Source organism: Telopea speciosissima, chromosome 9 (assembly GCF_018873765.1).
Source record: "Telopea speciosissima isolate NSW1024214 ecotype Mountain lineage chromosome 9, Tspe_v1, whole genome shotgun sequence".
NCBI classification, from domain to species: domain Eukaryota; kingdom Viridiplantae; phylum Streptophyta; class Magnoliopsida; order Proteales; family Proteaceae; genus Telopea; species Telopea speciosissima.
The window spans coordinates 1,000,904-1,017,211 of record NC_057924.1 but is presented as its reverse complement, the minus strand read 5'-3'; the positions used below and the strand labels follow the sequence as shown (position 1 = coordinate 1,017,211).

The 16,308-nt window shown below is 37.5% G+C and overlaps 1 protein-coding gene across 1 annotated transcript; it reads right to left on the bottom strand.

Moving 5' to 3' along the window:
• Positions 1-1,268: 1,268 nt before the first annotated feature.
• On the bottom strand, positions 1,269-5,485 carry LOC122640557 (cytochrome P450 724B1-like). The gene is given in 10 exon segments (XM_043833781.1): positions 1,269-1,486; positions 1,580-1,701; positions 2,545-2,651; positions 2,800-2,878; positions 3,329-3,415; positions 4,108-4,195; positions 4,197-4,348; positions 4,470-4,622; positions 4,711-5,035; positions 5,148-5,485. Coding segments are annotated over 10 exon segments (1,548 nt in total). The 5' UTR covers positions 5,471-5,485; the 3' UTR covers positions 1,269-1,374.
• Between the last annotated feature and the right edge of the window lie 10,823 nt (positions 5,486-16,308).

The following is a 16,308-nucleotide window of genomic DNA, read 5'->3' as shown; positions in this document are numbered from 1 at the left end:
AAACCAGCCTGAAACGGCGAATCCGTATCAATATCAATATACGTAAATAAAGTTTTTAAAACCATGGTTTAGACTTTATATAGACAGGTGAGGCCTTGTCTGTGGCATGTCGGACAAGTTGGCCCATTTTCTCTCCATGGGTTTCCAATATTTGTAATTTAGACATCATGCGCTGGACATGTTTCAATAATTAGTCCACTCTTTACCCAAAAAAAAAAAGGGTCTCATAGTCCTTTCTGTAAAATACCATAGCCCTGCTTGTTTTTCAGATTCTGAAAAAGAAAAAAAAAATTCAGTATCATGGAATTTTACTATATGTATTAATATAAAAACTAAATATGAGGATTGAAAAAGTACAGAATTTAACATGAAACAAAAATTTTCATGATAGATATTACATGCATAAAAATTAGGATCGAGTTTTCCTCCACCGGTGAAGAAGAATCATCCTTCACTATGGAAGATGGAGAGGATCTAATGGATGTCATTATTAAATTCTGGGTAAACCATTCCCCATGATAAGGAAAATTTTCTCCAAAACAATTTTATAAATAAATAATTTATTTTTGGTCCAATCAAGATAGGCCATCTGGACACCAACTCAACACTATTTTGAACACGTGGAGAATTCTTAGCGGCAAATAGGTGAATCGAAGAAATTCACAATCTATAGATTAATTTAGTAAATGATGATATGGACAAAATGTCCACATCATTTAAACGCGAAAGATCAAAACTAACACATGACAAGTATTTGAGCCATCAAGGAAAAATTGGATAGTTACCAAGTGGCTTAATTATTAATCTTAAGTCATAAACTTGCATACAACCAACATTGAAGAAGATACCAACTGCACCCCCGAAAAATGATACCTTGGTTTCACTATTTATATTTCGTCATATTGTCTAGTCTCAGAGGGCGGGCATGCAATGATAAGATTACTCATTGCCACCTAGTGTTTGTAGGTTCGAATCAGGAAACATCCTCTCAGCAAAGTATGGGGTAAGGCTCCATACATATCTGCCATTCCTCAAACCTCGCAATGGCGAGAGCTATATCATATTTTCTTGTCCCACTTGGCCTAGTTATGGTGTAATCAAGATCTATATTGTGATAATAATTAAGTTCATGTATTTGATCTCAAGATCTGAATGTGACTGATCGATGTAAAATAGAAAATGACTACTGCCCATGTTCTTATATAATCACTGCAGATAGAAACTTAATTATGAATTTGTAGGGAAGTAAAGTTCTTAAAAAAGCTTAATTTCTTTCCTGGAGGAAATTACAATTAAACCCATCTACAGGTGCTCTAGTGCCTCTCTCTAAAGTCCAAAAAACAAGCTTCCTTCAATACAAAAATGAAACTTCACTCATGGTGAAAATGGTGATTCAGTTAAAACTGGCTCCACTCTCAATGGTAAACCTCTTTGAAATTCAACGTAAGGATAGGCCAAGGGATGGTCAACACCTTCAGTTCTCCATCTACAAAGTTCAAAAAGCAAAATACATTATCTCTCTATCCATAATTCCATCTCAAGAAGAAATTTATAACTAGATGAATAAAAGGATTGTTACCTGAAATTTAGGACAAGGTAGTGAAGAAAGAATGCAGTCTCAACTTTGGCAAGTTCAGAACCAGGGCAAAATCTTGGTCCTCCACCAAAGGGAGTGAATTTCTTGCTTGTTTGGCTTTGTGTCTGAAATTTTAGTTAAGAGAGAGTTATTTGTCTGGAAGATAAGGAAAACATGATGATCTCTCACATATGATTAGAAAAGAAAAGCTACACCATCCATGAATTCACAAGGGTAAGCAACTTTTATGAATTCGAACCTAATGCAAGGAAAAAAAAGACTTAGTTTTTCTTCGTCCACGATGAAAGAGGAATCTTCTCACCACCACCATCAGTCTTGTTTGATTGGATTAGGAAAGGATGTTTTCAACCCTGTATAATAGAGTGTTCGTGAGGGTTTATGATGAAACAAGAGTTCAATCACAAATCCATATCACCAGTGACAAGGAGATTCTTCTTTCTTCAATTCATAGGTGAAGGAAAACTTTCGCAAAAAGATATGGCAAACATGGTTCAAGAAATCGGGATTAGATTGGCCATGACCAATTCCAACCCTGGTTTATTCAATTTGGCGATCCTAAATTGATCATCAGATCAAGATCAGCGATGACCAATTGAGGTGCCAGATTCCACTCTCTTGAATCATGATGGCAATGATCCTACAATAGAAAAGGAGGGATAAGAGAGAGAGAGAGAGAGAGATAGTTGGATATGCTGCTAGCTAGTTTTCCTAAAACTAGCAGTTGTGCCCAATGGAGAGAATGGGATGGGGGAAGGCAGGGATCATTTCCATAAGGGTGGGAGAGAGACAGACTCAGGCTGGGCACAATGATGACGTGTACAACCTTCACCCCAAAAAAATTATGCATATAGAAATCAGGGTAGTATCATATCAGGGGAATCCCCTTGGGGATCCAAAAAATGCATTCATTAAATTTAAATTTCTTGGAAGTAATGACATGCAATTACCTCCCATCTCCAAGGATGGAACTCAAGAGTACTTGCATGGACAGATGGATCCAGATGTACTGCACTGAAAACTGGTAGGACCTTCCAACCAGATGGAATTAAATAATCTGAAATGTCAAAAATGCCTAAAATTAATGTAACAAATTAATATTATTCATATATAGTAAAGTAAATAAATGAAAAGCTCAAACATGCATGATTATGCATACACATATATATAATTTAAGATCACTCAACAAGTGGAAGAAAATTAACCTTTGAATCTGACATCCTTGAGTGCCTTTCGGTGCACAAATTTGACTATATTCCCACATCTGAGAGCTTCACTAATGACGTAATGGTTTGAAGAAATAAAAAAGTATAAAAAGCTCAAAATAGAAGGTGCCCATCAAAAGGAAACATGCTATAAAGTATAATCAACATGGGATTGTTTATTATTTTCTCTCTTCTGCTCTTGATTATGTGGGTCTATGTGAATGATATTATTTTCTGCACCGCTTTTGGTGTGGCATACAGATTTCTTTCATATTTGTGTGAAGAACCTTATCTTAATTGTATCTATAGGAAAAAAGAACTTTATCTATGCTAGCACTCCTATGAGATTATCTCTCTCCTCATATAAAAAGACAAAGAGAATATGTGTATAAAACTACTATTTATGCCCTTTATTGGATGAAAGACTTGAGACATTGACAATGTACATACACGACCGTGCATAAAAACCCAACCCAAATAGATATATGGTTTCAAGGATTCTATAAAGAAAAATCAAAAGGCCACTTACATTTTGAGTAAATTCCATTTTCTTATAGTCTTCCCAATTCAAATATTCATCTTTCTGTTTGATGCTTCTAATGCTCCAATGTTCTATCTGAGGAAATAATAACAAAGATGTAAATATTAAAAATGTAGGGCCGAGCTAGTTTCCCTTCACCTAAGGTGAATGAGATCCCATTCACCGAGCAGCGGGAGAGGAGGACGAGAATGGGTATCGAGAGAGTATTTTAGAACATACAAAAACCCTAGAAGGGGCTTGTGAACCCTAGGATGGTGGGTGAACCGTCCTCTATGGGTAGAGAAAAATTTTGTCCAAAAATGTATATATTTGTTGGGAGAAAGAACGCCACCCGGTTGCACCAGGCATGCGCCTTTGCGCACTAACACAGTGGCACGAGAAATGACTGTCGTACCCCTAGTCATTTTCGAAATTCTAGGGGTTGCGGCGGTCATTTCGTGCACCTCTGTGTTAGGGCACTGGGGCGAGGTGCACTGCACGATCAACCGGGTGACGTTCTCTTTCCCATATTTGTTTTTAGCATAAAGAAAGAATATGTATTGAACTAGGACTAACTTTTCCCTCCACCCATACTGTATGGTTCACCCACCATCCTAGGGTTCACAAATCCCTCCTAGAGTTTTAGTATCTTCCAAAATACCCTTTCCCACCCTCTCGTGCCCTGCGGTGATCAATGGGATCCCATTCATCGTGGGTGGAGGGAAACTCGGTCCTTTGAACTGTTATTCCATGACTTCCGCTATCTTAAACTAGAAAAGGGTAGTCACCTTCAACTGTTGAAGTGCAGCTGGTGATTGACTCAGAAACTGAACCGCCATGGCCATCAACAGAGAAGTAGTTTCATAGCCACCCAGAATCCAGAACAAAACTCACTTTCTCATCCTCAGAAAGGTTGTTAACTGATAATAGTATCTCAAGGAAATCACCCTTTCTCTTAGAATTTCTACCATTAATTCTTCTTCTTTCTTCAATAATTGCCTTGACTGTAGAAGATATTCTGGTTCTAGCCTGTAAAGAGAGAGACCAAAAGTTGATCCATTAATTGAGTGTTCTCTCACAGAACCCAAAGGAGAAATCTTTATTTAAAAATAAAAAAACTATGGATTACAAAAGGGCCAGCTGTGCATACCTGAACAGCTCGTGCATATGGGGTACCAGGAATATAAAGTGGAAAAGAGATTAGTCCTCTCATGAAAGTGAGGAAATCTTCAAGAATTTCTGTAGTTTGTGGTTCATATGGTGTTAATCCAAGGACTTGCTTTATTATCACATTGAATGTGAACTGGGAAAAAAAGAAACACAAAGATAAGATTAAAGAAGAGAAGAAATCAGAATTGATCAAAACCATGGATTTTCTACTTTTCTATTACCTTTCTTGCTTCATCACAGAATATGATTTGTTGCTTCCCTCTCCATGAATGTAAGATCTGAATGACAGTTCTCTCTATGTCATTAAGATACTCAGGCTTTGATTTTGTTGTGCTAACAAGAGTTAGAGCCACACTCCTAAGCCTCTTGTGGGTTTCACCCACAACCACAAGCATGGAAGATTTTCCAAGAACTCCATGGATGGGCTTGGGGTAACTGCATTGGAACAATCTATCTTCATTTTGAAGGATAAAGTAGTTGAGCTCTTGATCACAAGAGACAATTGTAGGAGAGAAGAACATATGGGATTTGAACACCTTCCCATACCTGCAGCAAAATCCAAATAAGATATTGATAATAGAGATGCAAGTGCATGCATGGCCTCCTCATATGTAAATTAATGGAAATTCAAAAAATAAAAAAATAAAAAAATCATTACCTAGAACAGTGTTCTTGAAGGAAGGTGCCTAGAGAATTTGAAGAGTGGAGCTTCAAGAAACTAAGGGTTTCACCCAGTAAAGGCCAGCCAAAAGTTCCCCTTGGAGTATTGACACCAAACTTGAGCAACAAGGGCAAGAAATGGTTCAAAATGACACAGAGAACAAACCCAACAAAACCAACCAAAACCATAATACTAAGATCTCCAACCATGGATGGTATAACTTCTAATTCTACTCTCCTTAGTTCAGTTTTGAGCCTTGGAGACTCTGCAATTCGAGCACTTGGTATTGTATGTAGGAGAGGGGTGAGAAGCAAGCGCATGAGCTAGCTTGGTTGTATTCTATTTATGAACACAATTCAAGGAGAAAAGCAAAGAGGCTTTTTGCAGATTGTTACAGCAGGTCATGAAGTTAACTTTATTAGAAGACCTAAGAAATGAAATAAGAAACCTAGCCTAGGATGTATGTCCCTGCTTAAGTGGTAAATGTAAATAAACTTTGAAGGAGGAGAAGATTCAAGGAAATAGGGTGAGGTGGGTTTTCTGTAAGGGAGTGTGGGCTACACCAACACTCCCATGTGTCTATCTTTCTCCTCCTCAAAACAAGGGGCAGAGGTGTCTTTTCATATGAAGAGGAGAGAGATAGACTCATGGAAGTGCTGGCGTAGGCCACACTCCCCTACGAAGAACTTTCTCCCAAAAAGAAAATCCACTTTTTGTTACTGCATGTCAAGTGTACCATAGGCTAAATCATGATTCTTTATGTAGTAAAGCATTCACCAATTCAGATCCTCTACGTCGCAGTTGCCCTGGCGGCCTGAGCGGCCCAGACATAGCTGCGCGCACAATGACTACCTTACCCCTGCTTGAGTGCCTTGCCCTAGTGGGGGTAAGGTGGTCTCATTGCACGTGCAACTGTGTCTGTGCCGCTCAGGCAGTTAGGGCAGTTGCACCGTAGAAGATCTGGATCCAACATTCACCTTTGCTCTGCACTTTTTCACTGTCATTTCTTTATTGATCTTAATAAGGAACTACTTTGGTTTTTCCATCATATATAACTAACTATGTTCAAACTTCTCTATCGTGGTGTATGATGTGGAAAACATGAATTTAAGACAATGTGGAAAAGATTAATTAATGGAAATCTTAGACAAGATTATTTACGTCTGTAGTGAGATGAAATCTGTTTCACAATCAATGAAAATTAGGATTACAATCGTTCTTCCTCACACCTTCCTCAAATTGATTACAAAAAAAGAATCTGTAAATAAAAAGTGAAACCCTATACACGAAATTTATGGAAATACCCACATATGAGATCTTAATATTTTTTGTTTAGTTAAACCACTCACGCTCAAATGGACCTTACAATAGTCTATAGTCTCATGCTAAAAATTAAGGGAATTGTTGCCACCTCTCTCTCTCTCTCTCTCTCTCTCTATCTATCTATGTGCATGTGTGTGTGTGTAAAAGCAACCAGGTTTACTATGAATTAATGATTAATAGGGTCGGGGGGTGGGAAAATGAAGTAAGAAGAGAGCTTTTGTTTTCATAGGCTTCCTAATTTGGGAGGGGGGGGGGGTTTGGTTTGGTCATGGAAAATGATGGCTAGCTGTTTGAAGAAAGTAAGAACGTGTATTAATTAATTAAATTGTAGAGAGACAGACATACTTATTAGAACCAGAAACTATTTTCAAGTGGTGGGCACCCTCTAATAAGTAATATTAATGGAGCTTATTGTCTTCCACAGCCAATAAGCTGTTTAACCTAATTAAAAATTAAAAAAAACTATGGATTAATTACAGTGGTCTTTGTAATGGAGGTGTTTGAATGTTCTTTAATTCCAATCCACATACCACAATTCAGGTTATAACTTGATGAGAGTCAAAAGGAAATATTTTTCTTGGGTTTCTCAAATTATAGTATCTTTGTACCTCGTGGGCGCCAAAAGAAACAATCCCAAAAATAATACTTTTTTCCCTTTCCGAGAAATGCTTTGGAACACTTTGATTTAGTTAAAAAAAAATTATATTATATATCTCCGCTGGATTTCAAAGACTTCTTGTTAATTAATAGTAAACAAAATATAATTTAACACAAGTACATAACTATATATTCAGGTCAACATTAATTGGGGAAATCTTAATTTGGGTAGAAGCACACGTGACACGTAATGCATCATTTGTCATGAAAACCAACTTAATTTTTTTGGTAAACAAAACCAATTTAATTTATGCTCTTAAGTCCTAACTCTTAAGGCCAAATTTTGTATGATTTTTATTTCAATTTTGTATTCATTTTATGAAATAGTCAAATTCTCTATATTTCTTTGGGAGAGGGTCGTGGTGATAGTGATAGCATGGTGATAGAGGTGGTGGCGGGGAGGTAGTGGTTAATTTGCTTTGCTGATCAAATTAACCGTGTGCTCAATAAGAGCAATAAGAGTGAAATTAATTTCAATTTCAAAATTGAAATATCTCCTCATCTATTTTAGAATAAAAACTTCTCCATTAATTTTGGGGAAAAAAGACTAACCTGTCTTGTACGCTGTAGCTTCTGCACCCAGACTCAAGAACACATGAAGTTACCATTTCATCCCATGGAAATTAAAAATTCCATCCATACTGATGTTTGTATCTCATTGGCCTCATGCTATTGCAGGAGCTACACAGCTAGATACTGATCTTTGCTAGTGTAGATGTTCGACATATGACAGTTCGGATATCCAATGGTCTGAGCTCATTGACTATGTTGAGCTCAGATCGTGGAATGTCCAAGCTGCCACATATCAAACATCCATACTAATAATGCCACACTGTCGAGCTGTAGGGAATTAGAGCAAATAATAATCGAATTAAAATCCTCTATAATACCGACGGAGTGGTAGATAATACACATGGCCTTTACTGTACCATCGGATGTGCATTGTCACCCCGCCGGTACTGCAGAGGATCCTGGTCCATAATAATCCTGCTCAAAAGTGTTTCATGCATCCTAATCGTTCTAATGACACCCTACCCTCGTGTCAGCTGCTGCCGTACCATATACGTTTTGTATATTTGTTTCTTTCTTTCTCTTTATCTTGGGGCAGTCGTCTCGTTCTTCGAGATGACACGAGGGGAGGCCAGTTTGGAATTTGGACAGATGCTCTTGTTTTTCTCAAAATAGTTTGACCCTCCACACCCTTTAGAAATAGTCAATGGTCTCTTCTTCCCTCACTTCGTGCATGGTTCAGTGCGTAGTGCACAGTGCGCAGTAAAGGCAAAAGGCCAAAATGGATTATTAATACCCCAAGGTACGTAATAAGTAAAGTAGGAAGTAGTGTTTGGACCGCACTATGCCCAGTCCATTTCAAAACTCGATAATGGATTATTAATACCCCAAAATAGTAATGGTGGTGGTTCTAAACATCTAGAAAAAGGAAGTTGGGGTCCACGGCGATGGAAATCCTTAATCCTTCATTTGTCCTATATCTTTGTTCTTAAATCCTATTTCCCAAAGTTTTCAAAAATTTTCTTCCACTATTCACCTTTTTATGTAGAATTTTGGCAAAAAGTATGTTGTTTGATTGCGTGACTCTTGCACTTAGACGTGGGGGCACACAAAATTACTGCTCAATCCTTCCTATACTAAAAATATCTCATTAAAAATATCTCATTTGTATTGATGCTCTTATGCATACTCTCGTTGATCCTTGAGCTGGTGCTAAATCTACATGTCCAAGTAATGATCTCTTGCCCATTTAGATTTTATATATAATTACTGGTTTTTCAATGATCAATATTCATTTTACTGTAGCAAAAATAAACCTATAATGATGTAAAAAAGAAAGAATCGTTACATGATTCAACAAGATTGCCTATGCCCATGGTAAGATGAGATCTGTTTTACTATCAATGGAGAATAAGGTTACAGTCGAAGAACCCTTGTTACAATTTATAGCAAAACCTTATATATGTAATTTATTGAAATACCCATATAGCCCTAAAACAAATTTTCAGGGAGATCTATGGCTTCTTAACGATCATTCAAAATCAATCCACTTATACAAATGACAAAATACAAGGCATCGTACATCAACAACTACAAGGAGAATCGGGAATTGTATATAACACCATACTTTTTGACTTTGTATCTTTTGTTGTTCGTTACTTGTTTATAGACAAATCTCGCACGAGCACGGATTCAAGACACCCACGCCATTGGAGAGAATTATCATTTTCGCTATGAATCCAAACTATAGTGAGTATAACACCGTTTAAATAACAGTACTGCATGTTGTATCAAACTACCCACCAGAAAAAATTAAGGATATATAAAATAAAAAATGAAGAAAGGGATTAATTGTTGGAAATCCTAATTAAAGACATTGAGTGGAGACAAACTCCTCAAGTATATGAAGGCATACACTAGGGACATGAGCAAATCAATGTAAGACTATAAGTCAAAATTGTAAAACCTTCAAGTGGAGATAGCTCATCAAGTATGTGAGTTGAGGTTTGACAAATTTTTTTCCTTTCTAAATTTGTGTATGTGGCTATTTTTTTTCTTGTTTTCTTTATTAAAATGAAATATAAAATTGATAAGGCCTACCGAACCAGAGGAATTCACAAGCTAGGCAACTGAAGGCTTGTTGATAAGCTGCGTCGCCCAACATTTTGGTACAAATAACATAGCTGGTTTTATTGCTTTCTTTATAATTTTCTATTTATTTTAATGATATGGACTGTTGAACAAGTATCTCAGAAGCCACTTTGCATTATCGTCATTTTCAATATCTCCCCTCATATGACCAAATGAAGCAAGGTGATATAAGTGGTTGCCTTGCAGGATCCGTAGGTCATCTCTCTATAGTGATCCCTTTTGTTTTTCTCTTACACACATGTTCTTTTTTCGTCCAGTTTATCTGAAAACCATTTCATTTTAAACTACCCTTTGTATTCATAACCACATTTCTCCCTTATCTAGCATTGTTGACAAAAGTAATCTCATCAACAAACAATGCACGCCATGCGATATTTTTCTTCTCACTCATAATTACGGCAAAGAGATGCAAGAATCAGTGCTCCTTGGTGTAAATCTAACTTTGTCAGCAATTCCTCTTCGACAAAGTCATTCCAACGCGAGTTACCCACGTAGTAAGGATGAATGGGTTTCTAATCACCTATGGTTACTTAGTTATAGCAACACAAAGAAACCAGAGTCGCAGACAAGTCAAAAACCAGATTTCTGTAGATCTTTAATATCAGAAAATCAAAGACTCTGATCTGTTCCAAAATCTGGTCAAGCCTTCTATTTGGGTATTATGATAAATGGATAATAAAATATCAAAAGTTGGGCCCAATTCGAATATCGGATTCCAGAATCTGAAGAATCCTACTTGAGATTTAATAGTAAGACATAAATCTGAAACCAGAACTTGAAAGCAGATTTTCGAAACTGAGTTGAATAAAATCAGACTTGAAATGGGATTCTAATAAATCAACAGCAAGTTCAGATTTTGAAATCAGGGATGCCTTGAGAACCAAACCCGGTTCATGAAATCTGAAAACAGATTTGAAATATCAGATCTGAAACTCAAGTTATCAGGAAGTTCTAGTGCAAAAGGACTCTTTGTTTCAGTGAAAAGGTTGGATTTTTAATAATCAAATTATCAAATAGTAAGTAGTAACAGAATTTCAGGTATGGTTTAGGAGAATGAAACAATAACAAACTCATGAAAATCTAAGTTCAGAGTACTATCCTGATTTTGATGAAGGAATTAATAAAAGGAGTAGAAGGGGAGGATATGAATCAAGCTTCTCAGTTGATCCTGGGCTGGAATCCCAACAGCCTTACCTTAGCATCTCACCAAGGGTGCTGCTGCATCTCACAGCAACCACATAGAGGCAGAAAGCCAATCTTTATTCAACTAGTAAAATCATGGAGACTCTTTAGGTGAACCAGAAACTTAATCCACGAGCCAGTTCTGAATCAGAAAAAACTGGTTCAAACCAGAACCACAAGAGGTTTTGATGTAGATCACAGGTCCATGTGTAGCTGCAAGAACAAGCCCCAAAACCAGCCGAGTGTATGGGATTCAACTGCTGTGAGAGGCAGCCTGGTCTGATGATTTAGCGGGTTTTTGTTGATTCGATGGAGCATCTCATAAGGCAGCCCAAGTCCAGATTGCGTGGAGAAACAGGAAGAAGAAAAGACCAAAACACTGTTTGCGTGAATAGTGTCACAGCCTATATTTGCTCAGTTTGGGAATACTTTTTAGTAGATCTGGTGGGCCCCATAGCCAGCTGGATGAGATTAGTTTGAAGACTCAATTGCCAATGCGTGGAGGACTCCTACAGCTGTTTTAGATAGGTTTTTAATTAGGATATTATTCAGTTATTTGATGTAATTAGAGTTAGAGATAATTTAGGATTATTTCCCTTGATACGGTAAAGACTATAGTGGAGGTATTTTCTCAGATTTGGTGGGTCCACATGACAGCTTGTTTAGAGTACTTTGAATCCAAAAAGGTTGCTGCCTTGCTTGGGGTTTTAGAGTTTTATTGTTTTAGTTATTTTCTAGATTAGCAATGGTAGTTTTATTTTAATTGAATTTTGTTCTGAGATATTTCTGGAAGAACCTAGGATGTAATCAATTGGAATTATAAATAAAGGAATAGGCTGATAACCAGCCAAGTCTAGTTTGAAGAAAAAAAAAAAAAGAATGAGCTTGGTTAAAGCCATTAATGGCTGTGAGAGACAGGTACGGTGAGAGGCCGGGGGTGAGATACCCAGGCTGAGATAGCCAACCCCTTCTATCCTTATTCCCTTCTCTTTTTTTGTATGTTTTTTTTTTTTTTTTTTTAAAAATATTTCAATCCCTGCAAATCTGAGATCAACCGAGGTTCCAATCTATTGCTGGGTTCATTCATTCAATAGAAGATTTCATGCTACCTTAGTTGCTGATTGAAGAAAGCCTCAAAATACCCTGTGGATGCTGTTCTTCATTGAAGAGTTTATGATCCTCCTGTAGAATTAGTTGCAGCCTAGCTATTCTACATTAGGTTTTACTGGTCTGGTTCTCTGACTGCATTCGTACTTGATAGACTACCTCTGATCTGCATCAGTAAGGGTGTTTGTGGATGCCACAACTATCATATCTTCAAAGTGATTTTCCTCCCAAAGGATATAGTGACACACCAAATGACTACTCTTGACGAAAAGGAATCCATGTCCAGGACATCTGAGTAAGAGAAATCTGAAATCTTTCAGCTTAGTAATAGAATAATTATATAGCCTATTTGCAGCTTTTTGCCCTCTTGTTCTCTAATGTGTGAAAGTGGAGTTTTGTGGCAGGGACATCCATCGGGGATGGTTGATTTGATGCTGTTTTACTGGTGGTAAAGAGGGTATGGCCTGTGCTAACTGGGCTCTTGTTTTCCTGTGTGTAGTATGAAGGTTCCTCCCTAAACCCACTGATGGGTTTCTAGAAGACTAAAGGATTAGGTTTAGAAACTCAGTTGAAAACCAGAATCGCAGTGAGGTTTGGAAACCAGATTTCAGAAGAAATTGAATAACAATTAATCCAAGAATCAGAATGGGCTAATATTCTGGTTGAAGGTCAGAATAATGGAGAAGAATAATGAATGGATTCGATGGATAAACAGTGGCTTGAAACTATAACAGAAAACAGTAATCAAATCTGAAAGACCAGGCACAAAACTGAAGAATTCAGAAAATCCTAGTGAGAGAAGGATTTCTGGAAATCAGTGTAAAAATTGGATTTTTAAGTTCCAAACGAGAGCAGAACTTTAGAACAGAAACCGAAAGCTTAATGTAAAATCAGATTTGAATTCCAACGGTTAAAATTTGAGTCTCAGGAATTCCTTGTTGGAATATGAATTCAAAAAACTTGAAGGAAAACTGGGTTTTATGCAAAGATCAGAACCAGAACATTAATGGAAGTTTAAGCAACTGGCTAGCAATTTTAGACCATTAACTAGTAACAGATTCAGCAACTAAAAGATATGAATGAAAGAAAAGTTAAGTTTATGCTACTTAATTAGAATTGACGGAAGGATTAGAGAAGAGAAGAAGAAGAAAAGAATAGGAGGATATGACCAGGCTTCTCACCTAGCCTTCCTGGAATCCCACCAGCAATATTGGAGTCTCACCTATAGAATAGTTGAATCCCAAAATCAGATTCTGAGTCCTGCAGAAAAGAGCAGCAAAAAGCCATCTTCATTCATTAATAAAATCCGTGTGCAAGGCTGGACCCCCTTACAAACTTATATTGGAGACTCAAACACTAAAAAAGAAAGGTCTAAACCAATCCTTAATTAATTAAGTAGCATAAACTGACTAGGAAAATAAAATAATGAAGGAAACTAACTCAAAACAGGATTGGACTTATAGAATCCTAATCCAACCTAACACTTAATAACAATTAAAATATAGAAATAAAGACACTTAACTATTTTCATAGGCCTAGCTTCTACCCATATTATAGGCCCATTAAAGTGGCCCATTGCAATGAAAACATATTGGATCAAAGGCCCAACACATACATAACCCAATCCAAAGCTTGTTTCCATTTTTCCATTAAAATTAGCCCTTGTGTTTTATCTACATCATCCACCCTGTGGTGTGTGGGGATTGCCTTTTACAGCTTTTCGTAAGATCTTTTGGCAAGGCTTGTATGCATTCACCTTTTCCTTCAATAAATTCATCATGTTACCTGCACTACCCATAATATTTAGGGAAAGTTACAAGATAGTGGCTGCATTTGCCAATCTATGTAGAGGTTTAAAAATTAACAAAATTATACAAATCACTAATGGCTACTACCAAACTACACAAAACAGTGCCTGCTCTATGTATTTGACACCCTTACATAACCTTTGGGCCATTTTACCCTTTTATTTGGTGGAAAGTGTCTGATATCCTGCTGTGCAGGGCTGAAGCTTGGCTTTGGGCAATTAAGGACCAAGTAAGAGCAGGGAGCCCCTTGACTCACCTTACTGCTAGAGAAATCTCATATTGAGGCTTTAAGCTGCTGTTATTTATTAATTCAGTTCATCTATTGTTACTGTTGTGAACTTCTTAAATCCTAGCTATCGATATATAAAATTCTCACAGAACTTGAATTCTTAGTTGGAAAAGAAAACCCCATAACTTGATATCCAACCATCAGATCTGGATCATACTTTATAGTCGTATTTTACCTGATAAAGTGAGCTATCGATCTGAATGTCAGACCAATCTGAGCAATTCTCTTTGAGCTATTTAAATTCCTCCTAATCTGGTTTGTCTTTTTCCATGTGATTCTGTCGCGAGCTGATCTCCCACTGGATCTCACTGGTTCGGGATTAGCAGTGCATTATCTCCTTTTTTTTATTCGTTTCTCCATTTATTTTTGTTATCACAGTTCCAGCGGCCAGGAGATGATCAGGCTGATTAGTTCAGTAAATTCAGTTAGACATGCATGATGGTTGATATATTGGGATTACATATTTTTTTTATATATATATATATATATTTATATTTATATTTTCATTATTCCCTCACGTCTGGTTGAGTTTTTCCTGGAAATGATTATTCCTTCTTAATTCAATGGTGGCAAATGAGGGCGGGTGATGCAGGCACGACTTGAGATGGAGCTCCAATCGGTTATGGTTTTTATGCCGATATTCTGGGTTTAATTAAATCCATCTAATCCAGCCTAATCTTGGTTCAACTTCTGGCCCAGCCGACATATATTTGGGGGACTTAATAGCAATCGAGATAGCTGATTTGAAGGGGGATTATTTCCTGGATTTATCAGCTATTGGTTTGCTGATTTGTAGGAGATAATGACAGGTCGTGTGGGCCCCACAGCCAGCTAGCTTGGAGATCAAGTTGAAGATGCCATGCGAGAGGAAGTTTTTCCAGATTTTGAGTGGCCCCCATGGCCATGTGGAGAAGAGCATAGGGAAAATTCTCCAGATTTGATGGGCCCCAAGGCCAGCTCGCATGGGTAGAATAAAATAGGAGATCGATGGAGAGAAGGATGCGCCTTGCGTGAGAGATTTTAGAGATATTCTGGTGGGGCCTAGCTGCTTTGTGATGTGTTAGTTTCCTATAATTTAGGATTCTATCTAGTCCATTCGTGGGTGGGGGGGGGGGGCTTAGTAGCTTTAGGTTTGTTTCTTTTTTAATTAGATTTATGTATGTAATGGGTAGTTTCTGGTTTTGAGGGCCGGCCTTGGTACAACGGTAAAGGTTGCTCCATTGTGACCAAGTGGTCACGGGTTCAAGTCTGGAAAAAGCCTCTTTGCGAAAGCAGGGGTAAGGCTGCGTACATTATGACCCTCCCCAGACCACGCAGTGGCGGGAGCCTCATGCACTTGGTACGCCCCTTTGGTAGTTTCTATTTTTAGGACTCTTTAATTTCTTACCTAGATTAGGATTGGGTTGCTTTATTATAAATACATGTAAGTGGCTGAGCAAAAGAGGACAAGATTAAAGATAAAGAGTTCTGGTTGAAGCTGTGATGATGCAGTAATGGTCTGGTGAGGGACCATAGGTGAGAGCCTGGCTGAGAGAGCTGATCCTATCCCTCCCTTCTATATCTCTTTATTTTTCTTTCTTTATCCTTTATGTTCTCCATTCATATGTAATAGGAATAGCAATTAAAAAAAAGAAGAGAGTTTCAGTTATTTAATTTTGATCCTTATTGTGTTGATCCTTGCTGCAATTGATCTCTCACTGGTTTCTCCCTGGTTCAAGGTCGATTTTGCATTAGCGGGCCATTGAATTAAACGGTATGGTTGCTCCATTGTGATCAAATGGTCACGGGTTCGAGTCTGGAAACAGCCTCTCTGCGAAAGCAGGGGTAAGGCTGCGAACATTATAACCCTCTCCAGACCCGGAAGTGGCGGGAGCCTCGTGCACTGGGTACGTTCTTTTAATTCAATGGTAGCAAATAAGAATGATATTTGAACTAGGTTCAAAGTCTAATCCAATTATGGAACACCTTTTCTTTTATTCTTCTTTAAATTGAAAATGTTCTTTATTATTATTATTATATATATTTTTTTTTGGGGGGGAGGGGGGTGGGGTGGGGAGCACAAATCAAATTTATTGTTGAAGTTTCAGTAAAATCCAAATATGCTACTTTTGGGCAGTATCCATGAGTGCTA